The sequence below is a fragment of the Lipophrys pholis genome, assembly GCF_963383615.2.
Source record: "Lipophrys pholis genome assembly, chromosome: 8".
Classification (NCBI taxonomy): Eukaryota; Metazoa; Chordata; class Actinopteri; order Blenniiformes; family Blenniidae; genus Lipophrys; species Lipophrys pholis.
Window position 1 is genome coordinate 1,758,250 of NC_137630.1, and position 15,834 is coordinate 1,774,083.

At 49.3% G+C, this 15,834-nt stretch overlaps 1 protein-coding gene across 5 annotated transcripts in view; it reads right to left on the reverse strand.

Annotated features, from left to right (window-relative positions):
• The window catches only part of prkcz (protein kinase C, zeta), a 125,267-nt gene that overhangs the window by 23,740 nt on the left and 85,693 nt on the right, over positions 1–15,834 (reverse strand). For all 5 annotated transcript variants that reach the window (XM_080468917.1, XM_080468918.1, XM_080468914.1 and 2 more), the window contains one exon: positions 398–513. In XM_080468917.1, coding sequence (XP_080325043.1) covers positions 398–513 — 116 coding nt within the window. The remainder of the gene's footprint in view (positions 1–397; positions 514–15,834) is intronic.

A 15,834-nucleotide genomic window follows, 5' to 3' on the forward strand; every position in this document is an offset into this window, starting at 1 on the left:
CCTCGCCACTACGTCACCTCGCCACTACGTCACCTCGCCACTACGTCACCTCGCCACTACGACACCTGGCTTTCTGATTTGCTACGTGTCACAGTCAACAGGCTCGTGCTGGTTGTCCCCCCGGGGGACACCACACGCCATGAGAACTCGGTCAAAACAATCCAACATGTTGAATGTCCCCATTAGAGACGGGAGCGTCCTGATGTCCTTCTGAGCAGAGGACAGCAGTCTGAACACACCACATACTGCAGGATTATCTGATAAGATTATCTCATGATGACCTGAACGTCCTTAAGATTGTCGGAAGGGAGAATCGGGGCCAGAATCGGCCTCATTATCCTGCCGTGTGAACCGGAAACTACTGTTAGTACAGAGATGACGAGTTCAGAGTACTTACTGATCATCCGGCGTCAGCTGCACTGGTTCGTTGGTAAACTGCGTGTCAAAGTTTTCGAGGCCGTACTCGTCGGAGATTTGAGGTTTGAAGGGCGGCGTCACTTCTTTCTTCTCCAGCTGCAGAGAAACATCACAGGTATCAGGATCTTACTCAGCAACACACCAAACACATCATACACAGAACGAGAGTGAAGCAGTTACTAAATATCAAGGACTAAAACAAAGACAGTCGAGGAGCTGTTTACTCAGGAAAAGAAGTGACAGAAGATTCCAAGACCTGAGACCAGGGAGAAGACAGAACGTATTCTGGGCTGGTTCCTGAGGATCCAGCTCAGGCTTGTGCTTTCAGTGCAAACAGAACTTGGTCTGAGTTCACATTCACCATCTAAGACAGGGGGTCAATCATAAGACCTGCAGGCTAAAATCGACCTGCACTAGGCTCCAACCCGGCCGGCAATCCTCCAAAGAAATGTTAATTATTCCAAAGAAAAGATTGATTTTAACTAGTTCCTTCAGAGTTTTCAACACAACACTGAGACTGAACTGAGATCGTATGATGCTGCCATGAAACATAGCTCGCCTGTTGCTATCAAGCTCGCCTCAGAGCCACGCTGTCAGGGGGAGTTTGGTTTTCTGATATTATCAACATTTCTATAATGTATACTCTGTGACACAATGAAGACCACTCTAAAGGTTATTATGTTAAATATAGTTTGGCAGCCCGATCCCCTGGAGATGACTTGGTCTGTTTGTGGCCCCTGAACTGAAAAGAGCTGGAAACCGCTGATGTAAGAGCTGCTTCACTTGATGCCTGAAGACAATGAGGTGACCTAAAGCTGTGTGGATGTACTGCAGAACCCAAAGGAACGGCCTGGGGACTGTTTGGAGTCCCTCAGGGTCAAATCCTTAAACACTACATTTTCGACCCTTCAGCCACTTTGACACAAGGAGAAGGAGAAATAAAAATCCATCCAACTGAGGAGGAACAGGAAGCAGTTGTTCACACAACGTAGTGAAAGATTCCCGGAGCTGCTGCAGAGGCTGCTGAACCTGAACAAGGCTTCATTTTCACTTGAGATCTGCCTGATCCTGTTTCTGATGGTCTCCATCCAGAGGTCGAGACCGTGGTGGGATTACAGATCATCTGGTGGTTCAGCTGTTAGTGTGGATGATCGGTGAGAACATGTGAACCACACCAACAGGACTGGGTCCACTTCTGCTCACAAACAGTCTGATGGAAGCTGAGGCCTGGACCGGACCGTTATCTAGACTGACACACACACACACACACACACACACACACACACACACACACACACACACACACACACACACACACACACACACACACACACACACACACGGTCAATCAGAATCATCTGAGAGTGGGCTGACTATTGTCCAATAGATCTGATTGGTCAGGAGGCGGAGCTTTTACACTGGTTGATCTCTGATCCAGAACATCACCTGGTCCGGAGCAGGTAAGAGGTTCAGTCAGTAACCATGGTGATTTGCCAGGTGAGGCGTTGCATACAGAAAACCAGAGGTAATCCTGGAGTTAATCCAGAAGAGAAAGTCCCTGTTTTAACTTTGTAGCTGTGAAGATGCTCTGCGGTGTGACCTCAGCAGGAACAGTATCAGGAACAGTATCAGGAACAGTAGCAGGAACAGTATCAGGACAGGAACTGGACTTTTGAATGGTTGAAAACATTCTGCAGCTTGTGGGCAGGATGTTTGTCTCCTCGCTGGTTTGTCAGGAGCTCTGAGAGGAAGAGAGCAGAAGGTTGTGGCAGCAGAAGCACTGTGATTCAGTGGGGAGACTTTTAGTCTGAAGTCCCCCGGCCAGCTCAGCTGGTAGAGCATGAGACTCTCAGTCTCACGGTAGAGGGTTCATGTCCCCCGTCCAGCTCAGCTGGTAGAGCAGGAGACTCTCAGTCTCACGGTAGAGGGTTCATGTCCCCCGTCCAGCTCAGCTGGTAGAGCAGGAGACTCTCAGTCTCAAGGTAGAGGGTTCATGTCCCCCGCCGGGCACCACCTTCCTGTGGGCTCTCCACCTTCCTGTGGGCTCTCCACCTGCAGGAAGTCTTCTAAATGGTGCAAGGTGATCTGGGTGACGGTGCTCAGACTGACACCACCACCACCTGAAACGGATCAGAGGGAGGAGATGGATGGATGGACTTTCTGTCTGGTCTGTTTCCATGGTTTCACATCAGCCCCTCAACCAGAGAAAATGTGCTCTGATATTTTCTGAGAACAGCATCAAGTCAGATGGGCACAGAAAGACCAGCGGTACTCCGGCTGTGTCTGATTGTTTCCTCTCTCTTCGGAACGCTGGCAGGAAGTGTGCGTGGAGTCTTAAAATAGAGGCCAGGAGAAGCCTCGATGTGATTCCCTCCATCATGTCCATCGTTACTCTGCATGCAGAGTCCTCTGTGGATATTTAACCTCTGAAAATCCCAAAATGTCCTTGTGTTTTCTACTTTGTTGAAATGTTGTGAGATTCCCAGAATGAAGAGTGACTGTCCAAACTGCAGAGGGCATGGTGAAGAAAGTCTTCCTTCATCAGAGCAGATATACTTCTCTCCAGCAGAAGGGCCCGCGCTCACTGGACTTTCAGAATGAATCCAGACCGTGACAGCGGGACGTCGTCGTCCTTCTGACGGTTTGGGTTGAAACAGGAGGCGTCAGAAAGGTTTGCACAGGAGGAAGTGGCCTGTGGCGGCCAATCGTCTTTCATCCCTGGACGTCGTTGTGAAGCAGAATTCACCAAACGGAGTGAGACAGGTTAGTTTGACCCTGGATCCACTCCTTCCATTTGTTTGTTTTAATTTCACTGTTAAATAAGTGTATTGCTTCAGGTTTGAGGATTTCACCCTGTTGTACATGTGACCTTCAAAGTTTTATATTCACTTGTTTGAGCTGTTCAGAGGAAAATAGTTTAGAAAATGTTCATTTTGTAAGAGTTTCTATTACCTGTTGCCTTTCTGTGTTTTGGTGTGGAGAGTTGATGATGTGATGTGTCAGTGACCTCTTGAGCTCATGAACAGTCAGAGTGTCCTGGATTAGACATGTGAGCAGGGTTCAGGCTTTCAGTCTGCTCACTGTGTGAGCAGCACAACAGAAGGTCTAAAGCCCCCATGGGGCAGAGCAGGACTCACACACATCAAGACTCTGCAGCTGGAGCAAAAGCTGAACATACAAACACAAAGTCACCTTGAGAAAATCGTCTCTACATAGAGCAGCTGTGTAGTTCTGCAACAAATCATGAAATCAAGATTCTGAGCAACACATGTCATTATTATCAATATTTCATAAATCACAGTCCACTTTAAATGTGTGTATGACCTTTGTTTCTACACACACACACACACACACACACACACACACACACACACACACACACACACACACACACACACACACACACACACACACATCCATTAAAGAGTCATGACAAAAGGAAAGATTTTCAAAAGAGCGTTGAGCGTCAGAAAGTGGATCTTCTCCAGTAGGTTTCTGAAGCTGCAGAAGAAACATCGATCAGACTGTTTGGGAAGAAGCTCACTGAGGTGTCTTCACTGGAATTGGTGGAAATGTTTCCGTCACTCAGTGAGTTGATAAGGAAGCGAGTCAGAGTGTTTCCTCCTCGGCTCCATCAGACGTGAGACCGCTGGTCGTCAATAAACCACATCCAGATCAATGTGTGCAGATTAAAAAATGTCTGTAAAATCTGATTCTGAATCTGAGTCTAATCGTCTCACGTTCATGAGAGTGAGCTGTGTGGGGAACAGTAAAGAAGCATGGTGCAGCTTCACCGACTCTTGAGCCCCGTTTACACCACGAGTTCAAAAACAGTGAAAAACTTTTGGTGCATTTGAGTCTGTTTCCATGACGACAGAGCTCAGAGCCACTGACAGCACAGCTTGTTGAGAACAGCTCCCAAAAACCAACTCCGTCTCCGTGGAAACGGGGAAAACACAACTTTTCTAAAATGCTGCTCCTGCTCCTGCTCCTGCTCCTGGTCCTGGTCCTGGTCCTTGTCCTGGTCCTGGTTCTAGTTCTAGTTCTAGTCATCACGGCCGTAGTAACTAGTATTTCTGCACATGCTCAGGAGAGCCAATCAGAACAATGTTTGACATCACAGGGTTAAGGACTTCCTAAAGGAGTTAGTGAAAGGTGTTATGAGACTTCCTAAAGGAGTTAGGAGGCTTCCTAAAGGAGTTAGTGAAAGGAGTTAATAGGCTTCCTAAAGGAGTTAGTGAAAGGTGTTAGGAGGCTTCCTAAAGGAGTTAGTGAAAGGAGTTAGGAGGCTTCCTAAAGGAGTTAGTGAAAGGAGTTAGGAGGCTTCCTAAAGGAGTTAGTGAAAGGTGTTAGGAGGCTTCCTAAAGGAGTTAGTAAAGGTGTTAGGAGGCTTCCTAAAGGAGTTAGTGAAAGGAGTCCGGAGACTTCCTAAAGGAGTTAGGAGGCTTCCTAAAGGAGTTAGTGAAAGGTGTTAGGAGGCTTCCTGAAGGAGTTAGTGAAAGGAGTTAGGAGGCTTCCTGAAGGAGTTAGTGAAAGGAGTTAGGAGGCTTCCTAAAGGAGTTAGGAGGCTTCCTAAAGGAGTTAGTGAAAGGAGTTAGGAGACTTCCTAAAGGAGTTAGGAGGCTTCCTAAAGGAGTTAGTGAAAGGTGTTAGGAGGCTTCCTAAAGGAGTTAGTGAAAGGTGTTAGGAGGCTTCCTAAAGGAGTTAGTAAAGGTGTTAGGAGGCTTCCTAAAGGAGTTAGTGAAAGGTGTTAGGAGGCTTCCTAAAGGAGTTAGTGAAAGGTGTTAGGAGGCTTCCTAAAGGAGTTAGTGAAAGGAGTTAGGAGACTTCCTAAAGGAGTTAGTGAAAGGTGTTAGGAGGCTTCCTAAAGGAGATAGGAGGCTTCCTAAAGGAGTTAGTGAAAGGTGTTAGGAGGCTTCCTAAAGGAGTTAGTGAAAGGTGTTAGGAGACTTCCTAAAGGAGTTAGGAGGCTTCCTAAAGGAGTTAGTGAAAGGTGTTAGGAGGCTTCCTAAAGGAGATAGGAGGCTTCCTAAAGGAGTTAGTGAAAGGTGTTAGGAGGCTTCCTAAAGGAGTTAGTGAAAGGTGTTAGGAGACTTCCTAAAGGTGTGAGGAGGCTTCCTAAAGGAGTTAGTAAAGGTGTTAGAAGGCTTCCTAAAGGAGTTAGTGAAAGGTGTTAGGAGGCTTCCTAAAGGAGTTAGTAAAGGTGTTAGGAGGCTTCCTAAAGGAGTTAGTGAAAGGTGTTAGGAGGCTTCCTAAAGGAGTTAGTGAAAGGAGTTAGGAGACTTCCTACAGGAGTTAGTAAAGGTGTTAGGAGGCTTCCTAAAGGAGTTAGTGAAAGGTGTTAGGAGGCTTCCTAAAGGAGTTAGTGAAAGGAGTTAGGAGGCTTCCTAAAGGAGTTAGTGAAAGGTGTTAGGAGGCTTCCTAAAGGAGTTAGTAAAGGTGTTAGGAGACTTCCTAAAGGAGTTAGTGAAAGGAGTTAGGAGGCTTCCTAAAGGAGTTAGTGAAAGGTGTTAGGAGGCTTCCTAAAGGAGTTAGTAAAGGTGTTAGGAGGCTTCCTAAAGGAGTTAGTGAAAGGTGTTAGGAGGCTTCCTAAAGGAGTTAGTGAAAGGAGTTAGGAGACTTCCTACAGGAGTTAGTAAAGGTGTTAGGAGGCTTCCTAAAGGAGTTAGTGAAAGGTGTTAGGAGGCTTCCTAAAGGAGTTAGTGAAAGGAGTTAGGAGGCTTCCTAAAGGAGTTAGTAAAGGTGTTAGGAGACTTCCTAAAGGAGTTAGTGAAAGGAGTTAGGAGGCTTCCTAAAGGAGTTAGTGAAAGGTGTTAGGAGGCTTCCTAAAGGAGTTAGTAAAGGTGTTAGGAGGCTTCCTAAAGGAGTTAGTGAAAGGTGTTAGGAGGCTTCCTAAAGGAGTTAGGAGGCTTCCTAAAGGAGTTAGTGAAAGGTGTTAGGAAGCTTCCTAAAGGTGTTAGGAGGCTTCCTAAAGGAGATAGGAAAGGTGTTAGGAGACTTCCTAAAGGAGTTAGGAAAGGTGTTAGGAGGCTTCCTAAAGGAGATAGGAAAGGTGTTAGGAGGCTTCCTAAAGGAGTTAGTGAAAGGTGTTAGGAGGCTTCCTAAAGGAGTTAGTGAAAGGTGTTAGGAGGCTTCCTAAAGGAGATAGGAAAGGCGATCACGTTGTTGTGACAATCAGACTGCACTTCCACTAGGTGGCGTAATAATAATGCGACGGCGGTGAAGGTCAGTGACGTCTGTCGTGGTGAAACAAGTATAAATGTGATAAAAAGTAGTATAAAGGTGGTTCCTCTCACGTTCCTCTGAGGTTCTAACCTCTGATATAAATCAAATATCTCAAGGTTTGAATGTAAATCAAAAGAAAAGAGGAACTAAAGGGAAACGGCTGCAGGTGAATAAAGAACCAATCAGAGTGAGAAGAGGCTGCACAGAAACTGGACTTCACTGTGTTGGTTCTACAATATCCAGAACATTCCTAGATCTGGGTTCTAGATGGTTTCAGGTTGTTCTAGGCAGATTATTGCTTTGGTAACTTGAGTTTCCCTGAACGCTCCGATGAGCAGGTTCCTTTAAATGTTGTCGTTGCTAGGAATTGTGGGGGAACATGAGCTGGTCTCCTTTGGTAAAGGAACCATCAGTGGTTCCTAGGCTAAAGGAGGTTCTAAAGGAAGCATCAGTGGTTCCTAGGCTAAAGGAGGTTCTAAAGGAAGCCTCAGTGGTTCCTATGCTAAAGGAGGTTCTAAAGGAAGCCTCAGTGGTTCCTAGGCTAAAGGAGGTTCTAAAGGAAGCCTCAGTGGTTCCTCGGCTAAAGGAGGTTCTAAAGGAAGCCTCAGTGGTTCCTCGGCTAAAGGAGGTTCTAAAGGAAGCATTAGTGGTTCCCTGACTAAAGGAGGTTCTAAAGGAAGCTTGGAGCCTCCTTTCCTTAGCTTAGTGAGAATTCCAATGCTCCTTATAATGGCCGACACTGAAACACTTCCAGGGTTAAGGAGAAGTGGATAGGAAAGGAGATAGGAGGGACTATTAGGACACACCCTCAGTGTCTGTCTGCTCCTCATGTGTCTCACCTCATGTTTCCAACCATCCTGTCTTCTTCCTCTGCTCAGCACTAATGTGCAGCACCTGTGGTCTCCCTCCTTCCCTCTGTATTTGAACCCCCCCCCCGTTGTCTGGGTCGGTTCCTCCTGTCATTACTGATTCTCCTGCGTTTCCTTGTTTCCTGGACTGGAGTTTAGGGGTTTTTGTTTTATCTGCTCCTGTTGGGATTTTTACTCCCTGGACCATTCAACAATAAACTCAGTTTTTTATGGAAACTCGTGAGTCTGTGCTTGGGTCCACCTGCATTATAGTAGTAGTAGTAGTAGTAGTAGTAGTAGTAGTAGTAGTTTATTCGATCAACCAAATACAAAATGAAGCAACAAAAAAGGGAAAAAGAAAAAAACAAACTTATTTTGCGTAACTCTGTATATAAAGTACATAAAGCTTCTGCAAATGGTGTAACAGAACCAAAACAACCACAAACACTTGCTCTTTTGCCATTCCTGAGATAACAAACAAAAACGGTCCTCTAAGGGAACACAGTCACTTTTAATCTCGTCCTTCCCGAGCTCGATAGTTTTCAAAAGTTGTGTGACACCTTGGCGTCCTGACTGCCAGTCCATATTCTACCAGGACTAGTTTCATCTTGACAGTCACCATAATAACAATCCAACTTGGTAGTTATATTTTGACAGGCATTGTAACTTGGTCGTCTCCCCCAGAATGTCCCATAGTTAGAGTTCCTCCAGCAGAACAATGTTTAACCCGTCCTTCCATAACGGAGAGATTCCTCCCAGAGAACCAACCAAACCAGACCATCTCCTCAGGTTCCTGCAGGTTCCTAAATCCAACAAAGTCCAGAAGTTTCCAGACAAACCATCAAACTGTTGATGTTTCCTGACTGACGTCATCTTGGGAAACCTGCCCCAAGGGATTGTGGGATATCCAAGATGGCGGCAGCTCCAGCCAGAACATCAACATTTGAAAAACCTCCAGACTTTGTCAAAGAAAGAATCTTGAATCCTGGAGAAAGTCTGGATGTAGTGAGACTGAAGGTTTTTCCAGAGAGAATCCAGATGTGCAGAGATCCAGAGGACAAACGGGATCTTGTGACACGGAGCCTCGGGAACCTTCAGGAGGTTCTGTGGCGCTGAGACGTAAACAAACCGGGATGGCATGCAAATTTTATTTGTCTGAGTGTGATGAGGACGTTCCCTCAGAAACGAATTAGAGATGAACGTCAACAACTTCAACTGGATCCTAAATATTAAATTCTTTTCCTGAGCATTCTGGGAGAGGAACCTTAAAGTTTAGAACCCATTGTTCTCTGTGGTTTCATTACAAAAACAAACAACAGCACCAACTCGTAGCCTGCCACGCCAGCATTTCCATGGAAACGGACATTGTTTTGAAAATGTAGCAGTGTAAATAAGAAACTTTAGTTTTGTGTTTGCTCCTGGAGATGAAGTGTGCAGTTCACTCTAATTATCCACATCATAAGACCATTTTCACTGAGAGACAAAAACATGTGGCGCCGTTTTATTTGTAGAAAGACACAGATGTGAGTGGGGCAGCCACTGGGTTTGTACTCGGATGGGATACTCGGATACTTCACTTCCACACAGACGGAGGGTGTGGACACACATCCTTTCATCGCTCCCAGAAATGCTGTTTCATGTTTTCATATGAAAGGAACCAACAAAGAAGCTGTTCTGAGCTTCAGCTTGATCACTGGAGGAATTTTAAACACGGTGTGTGTGTGTGTGTGTGTGTGTGTGTGTGTGTGTGTGTGTGTGTGTGTGTGTGTGTGTGTGTGTGTGTGTGTGTGTCGTGGCTCTGGTTTTGGTGCTTCATTAGTATGAGTGCTTGAAAGTGCTTTATCCCCTCCCCTCCTCTCCTCTCCCCTTCCCCCCTCTCCTCTCCTCTCCTCTCCCCTCCCCTCCCCTCCCCTCCTCTCCTCTCCTCTCCCCTCCCCTCCCCTCCCCTCCCCTCCCCTCCTCTCCTCTCCTCTCCTCTCCTCTCCTCTCCTCTCCTCTCCTCTCCTCTCCTCTCCTCTCCTCTCCTCTCCTCTCCTCTCCTCTCCTCTCCCCTCCCCTCCCTTCCTCTTCTCTCCTCTCCTCTCCTCTCCTCTCCTCTCCTCTCCTCTCCCCTCCCCTCCCCTCTCCTCCTCTCCTCTCCTCTCCTCTCCTCTCCTCTCCTCTCCTCTCCTCTCCTCTCCCCTCCTTTCCTCTCCTCTCCTCTCCTCTCCTGAGGAGAACTTTGTTCAAGTCTCGCCGCTGTCAGTCCCGTCAACGTGAATCACCGTGTCCGGTGTGCCGCCGTTCATTTCTAACGAGTCACTAGAGATCGAGCTCCGTAGGTTTGGAAAGTTTGCCAGCAGATTTACAACCGTTTATTTAGGCTGTAAGAATCAGAAGCTGAAGCATGTGAAGTCACTGAGACGACAGGCGTTCATGTTTCTAGATTCACCCTCTCAAGCTCTGGAAGTGTCTTTCAGGGTGAAGCACGGTGACATCCAGAGCAGCAGGCATCTGTTGAAGCAGAGAACCTGAGCAGCTCTGTCTGCTCTCACTGACATCCAGCCTCCAGCTGCAGAGGCTGAAGCCTCAACAAGCTCTGCAGGCTGGAGAATGTTTCTACTGGTGAAATGATCAACACCCAGGCTTCATGTGAGGGTGAACTGGAGTACGACTCTGGATCAGACTCTGGGTCTGTGTGTGAAAGTAACAGGAATACAGATGATCTCTATTCCCTAGAAGATATTAACAACTTCCTAGATATAACTTATAAAAAGTCTGTCAAAATCAGCGAATACTTTAGTGACACAGACAAATTCATCAAATCTGTAGACATCCTGAAAAGATGGTAGGACCCGGTAGGACCCGGTAGGACCCGATAGGACCCGGTAGGACCCGATAGGACCCGACCTGCTGGATGAAAAAAAGCGGTTTAGGCTCCAAAAACACATCACGACACTAAGAAAGATTAAAAATGACAGACCTGCCAGAAAAGTCAAGAAAATAAAATGATCCTGTTTCACTTGGTGTTTTCCTCTTTACTGTTCTCTTGTCCTGCTGTCTGATCCTCGGTTCTCATCTCTCCATGCAGAACCTAAAAGTAGGATCTTTAAACATCAATGGTGGAAGGGACAGACAGAAAAGACATTTAATATCCGAGGTCACTACAGAAAAGGGTAGATGTGCTCTTCTTCCAGGAGACACACACGGTTCCATCAGACGAGGCAGATTGGGGTCTATGGTGGGGAGGATCATACTCTCTCAGCCATGGCACCACCTTCACTGCAGGGGGCGCTGTTCTGTTTGGACCTTCTGCGTGTTATCTTCCACTGAAGTGGTGAAGGGAGGGGTTCTAGTGGTCAGGGTGGAACTACAGAGCTCTGTGTTTGGTTCTGTTAACATCTCCGCCCCTAATCAAGGTCCAGAAAGAGAAACTTCTTTAATCTGCTGAAAAACGAACTGGTTCACTGTCGTCATGAGCAAAGAATCATTGGTGGAGATTTTAACTGCACACTGGATTTTACCATGGACAGGACAGGTGAGGAGCCTCACCACAGTCTTCTCTAACCCTTAAAGATATCATCACACACCTGGATCTGATAGACACATGGAGGGTCAAGCATCCACAGTCCAGACAGTACACCTGGGTGAGGGCAGGTAACAACAGGGTGAGGGCAGGTAACACCTGGGTGAGGGCAGGTAACACCTGGGTGAGGGCAGGTCACACCTGGGTGAGGGCAGGTAACACCTGGGTGAGGGCAGGTAACACCTGGGTGAGGGCAGGTAACACCTGGGTGAGGGCAGGTCACACCTGGGTGAGGGCAGGTAACACCAGGGTGAGGGCAGGTCACACCTGGGTGAGGGCAGGTAACACCTGGGTGAGGGCAGGTCACACCTGGGTGAGGGCAGGTAACACCTGGGTGAGGGCAGGTAACACCTGGGTGAGGGCAGGTAACACCTGGGTGAGGGCAGGTCACACCTGGGTGAGGGCAGGTAACACCAGGGTGAGGGCAGGTCACACCTGGGTGAGGGCAGGTAACACCAGGGTGAGGGCAGGTAACACCAGGGTGAGGGCAGGTAACACCTGGGTGAGGGCAGGTAACACCAGGGTGAGGGCAGGTAACACCTGGGTGAGGGCAGGTAACACCTGGGTGAGGGCAGGTAACAACAGGGTGAGGGCAGCCAGACTAGACAGGGTGTATTCCTCCCAGAGTCTCAGCTCCAGACTGATTCACAGTAACATCAGTCCAGCAGCTTCACTGATCACCACTTCATCACAATAGACTTGGTCTGCTCACCAGGCAAGAGGGTCAAATCTCACTGGTTCTTTAACAACAAATGACTACAGGACAGAACTTTCTGCCAGAACTTTGGTTTCTTCTGGGAGCAATGGAAAGGAAAGAAGGGAGATTTTAGTTCCTTAATGCAGTGGTGGGAGGTTGGGAAAGCACAAGTCCGTGTTTTTTGCCAGCAACACACCTCCCATTCCACTGCTGAAATCAAGACAGCAGTTCCGGAGCTTGAAGGCAGGATTAAAAACATTGAGGCAGGATTAAATAGGAACTCTGACCTGCTATGAGGAACCTGCTGCAGGAGAAGAGGTCAGAGTTGAGCTCCTTCCTGCAGGAAAGAGTGAAGGGAGCACTGGTCAGGTCACGTTTTCTCTAGTTGAGAGAGATGGATGCTCCTACTTCTTTCTTTTTCAATCTGGAGAGATGTGGCACAGAGGAAGCAGATGACCTGCCTGAAGCTTCCAGGAGGCAGGGTCACCACGAGTCCTGAAGCTTCCAGGAGGCGGGGTCACCACGAATCCTGAAGCTTCCAGGAGGCAGGGTCACCACGAGTCCTGAAGCTTCCAGAAGGCGGGGTCACCACGAGTCCTGAAGCTTCCAGGAGGCAGGGTCACCACGAGTCCTGAAGCTTCCAGGAGGCAGGGTCACCACGAGTCCTGAAGCTTCCAGGAGGCAGGGTCACCACGAATCCTGAAGCTTCCAGGAGGCAGGGTCACCACGAGTCCTGAAGCTTCCAGGAGGCAGGGTCACCACGAGTCCTGAAGCTTCCAGGAGGCAGGGTCACCACGAGTCCTGAAGCTTCCAGGAGGCAGGGTCACCACGAGTCCTGAAGCTTCCTGGAGGCAGGGTCACCACGAGTCCGGTAGAGATGAGGAGCCATGCAGTGGACTTCTACACTGACCTCTTCAGGGCTGAGCAGTACAGCATGGAGTGTCGGGGGCACCTTCTAGAGGGGCTTCCTCAGCTCAGCCTGGAGGAGAAGGCTGCCATGGACAGTTGGGATTGTGTGTTTGGATCAGGAGAAGGCCTTCGACAGGGTGGATCACTCATATTTGTTTTCTACACTCAGGGCTTTTGGGTTTGGTGATGGTTTTCTGTCATGGATCACCTTATTGTATAGTGGTGCACAAGTATTGGTGAAAACAGGGGTGGGTCTGAGTCGGCCGGTCCCTGTGCAACGGGGGATAAGGCAAGGCTGTCCTATTTCAGGACAACTTTACAGTTTGGCTATTGAGCCCTTACTGTGCAGGTTAAGGGAACGACTCGGTGGTCTCTCTTTACCTGGTCCTCGAACCTTGACCTGCATCTAACTGTTTCTGCGTATGCAGATGATGCAGGACGCCCTGTCTTTTTATGAAAAACCTCCTTTGCAAGGGGGAATAGGGGAAAAAGCGAAGGCTTGTTGCTGGGACGGTGGAGGGATCAAGCAGTCCCCACTCTGCCTGGGGGGCTTCAGTGGGGGAGGGGGGCCTTGAAAAGGCTTGGAGTGTTTTTGGGTTCGGAGGGCATTCAGGCTAAGAACTGGGAGGGTGTTAAGGAGAAGGTGTGTGCACGGCTGTCCAAATGGAAATGGCTGCTACCCCAGTTGTCCTATAGGGGAAGAGTCCTGGTTGCCAATAACTTGGTCGCCTCGGCTCTTTGGCACAAGTTCAATGTCCTGACACCACCAAGGACTCTAGTAGAAGACATTCAGAGGGACATGGGGGATTTCTTCTGGTCTGGAAAACACTGGATTTATGCTGCAGCGCTCTATTTGCTGGTGGCTGAAGGGGGACAGGGGCTGATTGACATCCGGTCCAAAATTGCCTCTTTCAGGCTGCAGGCTGCACAAAGACTGTTGGACACACCTGGTCCAGGTTGGACCGATACAGCACGACTACTGCTGAGGAGAGCCGGACGCCTGGGTTACGACAAGCAGCTCTTCCTCCTGCAGGACGATGGGGCAGACCTTAGGGGCTGGACTCCGTTCTACAGCTCCGTGCTGCAGGCGTGGTGGACTTTAAAGAGAGAGCGTACTCCAGTGGAACGTCCTGGTATGTGGGTGTTTGAGGAACCCTTGTTCTTCAATCACTTTCTGAAGACTCAGACGTTGCAATCTGCCAGCTTGCAAACAAACCTCAGAGAAGCTGGCTGCACCAAGCTGGGTCACCTGATGAAGATGACTGCAACGTCCATGGACACTCTGAGAACGAGGAGCAACATCACCTCTACCAGGCTCCTCAGCAGAGTGGTGGAAGACCTGAGAACGAGGAGCAACATCACCTCTACCAGGCTCCTCAGCAGAGTGGTGGAAGACCTGAGAACGAGGAGCAACATCACCTCTACCAGGCTCCTCAGCAGAGCGGTGGAAGACCTGAGAAGGAGGAGCAACATCACCTCTACCAGGCTCCTCAGCAGAGAGGTGGAAGACCTGAGAAGGAAGAGCAACATCACCTCTACCAGGCTCCTCAGCAGAGTGGTGGAAGACCTGAGAAGGAAGAGCAACATCACCTCTACCAGGCTCCTCAGCAGAGCGGTGGAAGAAGTCTACACTGCTCTACCACATCCCCTCAGATTGTTTGCAAAGAGCAGCAGTCTGTACGATCAATGGGATGAAGGAGGTGATTACAGCTTCCCTTCTCTGCTCATCACCCCAGCAGTGGGGGAGGGGCAGGAGGGAGGAGCTACATCAACCTAGCAGTGGGGGAGGGGCAGGAAGGGGGAGCTACATCACCCCAGCAGTGGGGGAGGGGCAGGAGGGAGGAGGAGAGCTGCTGTCTTTTACATTCCCTCATCTGGACACTTTCAGGGATGCAGGGACAAAACCCTTGTCCCACGTCTGTGTGAAGGTTCTCAACCTAAAGTCTCTGGCAGGGGTGAAGGAGTCGAGGTGGTCTGAGCTTCTTGGCACGGACGCTTCCCAGAAAGGTAGCTGGAGGTCCCTGTACCAGCTGGAGGACCCTGTACCAGCTGGAGGTCTCTGTACCAGCTAGAGGTCCCTGTACCAGCTAGAGGTCCCTGTACCAGCTGGAGGTCCCTGTACCAGCTGGAGGTCCCTGTACCAGCTGGAGGTCTCTGTACCAGCTGGAGGTCTCTGTACCAGCTAGAGGTCCCTGTACCAGCTGGAGGTCCCTGTACCAGCTGGAGGTCTCTGTACCAGCTAGAGGTCCCTGTACCAGCTAGATGTCCCTGTACCAGCTGGAGGTATCTGTACCAGCTGGAGGTCCCTGTACAAGCTGGAGGTCTCTGTACCAGCTAGAGGTCCCTGTACCAGCTAGAGGTCCCTGTACCAGCTGGAGGTCCCTGTACCAGCTAGAGGTCCCTGTATCAGCTGGAGGTCCCTGTACCAGCTAGAGGTCCCTGTACCAGCTGGAGGTCCCTGTACCAGCTGGAGGTCTCTGTACCAGCTAGAGGTCCCTGTACCAGCTGGAGGTCCCTGTACCAGCTAGAGGTCCCTGTATCAGCTGGAGGTATCTGTACCAGCTGGAGGTATCTGTACCAGCTGGAGGTCCCTGTACAAGCTGGAGGTCTCTGTACCAGCTAGAGGTCCCTGTACCAGCTAGAGGTCCCTGTACCAGCTGGAGGTCCCTGTACCAGCTAGAGGTCCCTGTATCAGCTGGAGGTCCCTGTACCAGCTGGAGGTCCCTGTACCAGCTGGAGGTCTCTGTACCAGCTAGAGGTCCCTGTACCAGCTAGAGGTCCCTGTACCAGCTGGAGGTCCCTGTACAAGCTGCCAGTTGAAAAGCGGACAGCAGACCTCCAGTGGAGAGTCGTACATGGTGCGATAGCAGCCAACAGGTACGGTGTACACCTGGATCCAGGTACGGTGCACCCCTGGATCCAGGTACGGTGCACACCTGGATCCAGGTACGGTGTACACCTGGATCCAGGTACGGTGCACACCTGGATCCAGGTACGGTGCACACCTGGATCCAGGGGTGGGGGAGGAGCGTCTTTTTTGCACGGAGACAGAAACTTTATTTCATTTGTTTTCACAATGTCCACGACTGTCTGCACTGGTTGATCTTGTATAAAAGTAAAGGAAACTCTTTTGATGAGTCTGTTGGTGACTGTCCAGTAAATGTTTTAATAAA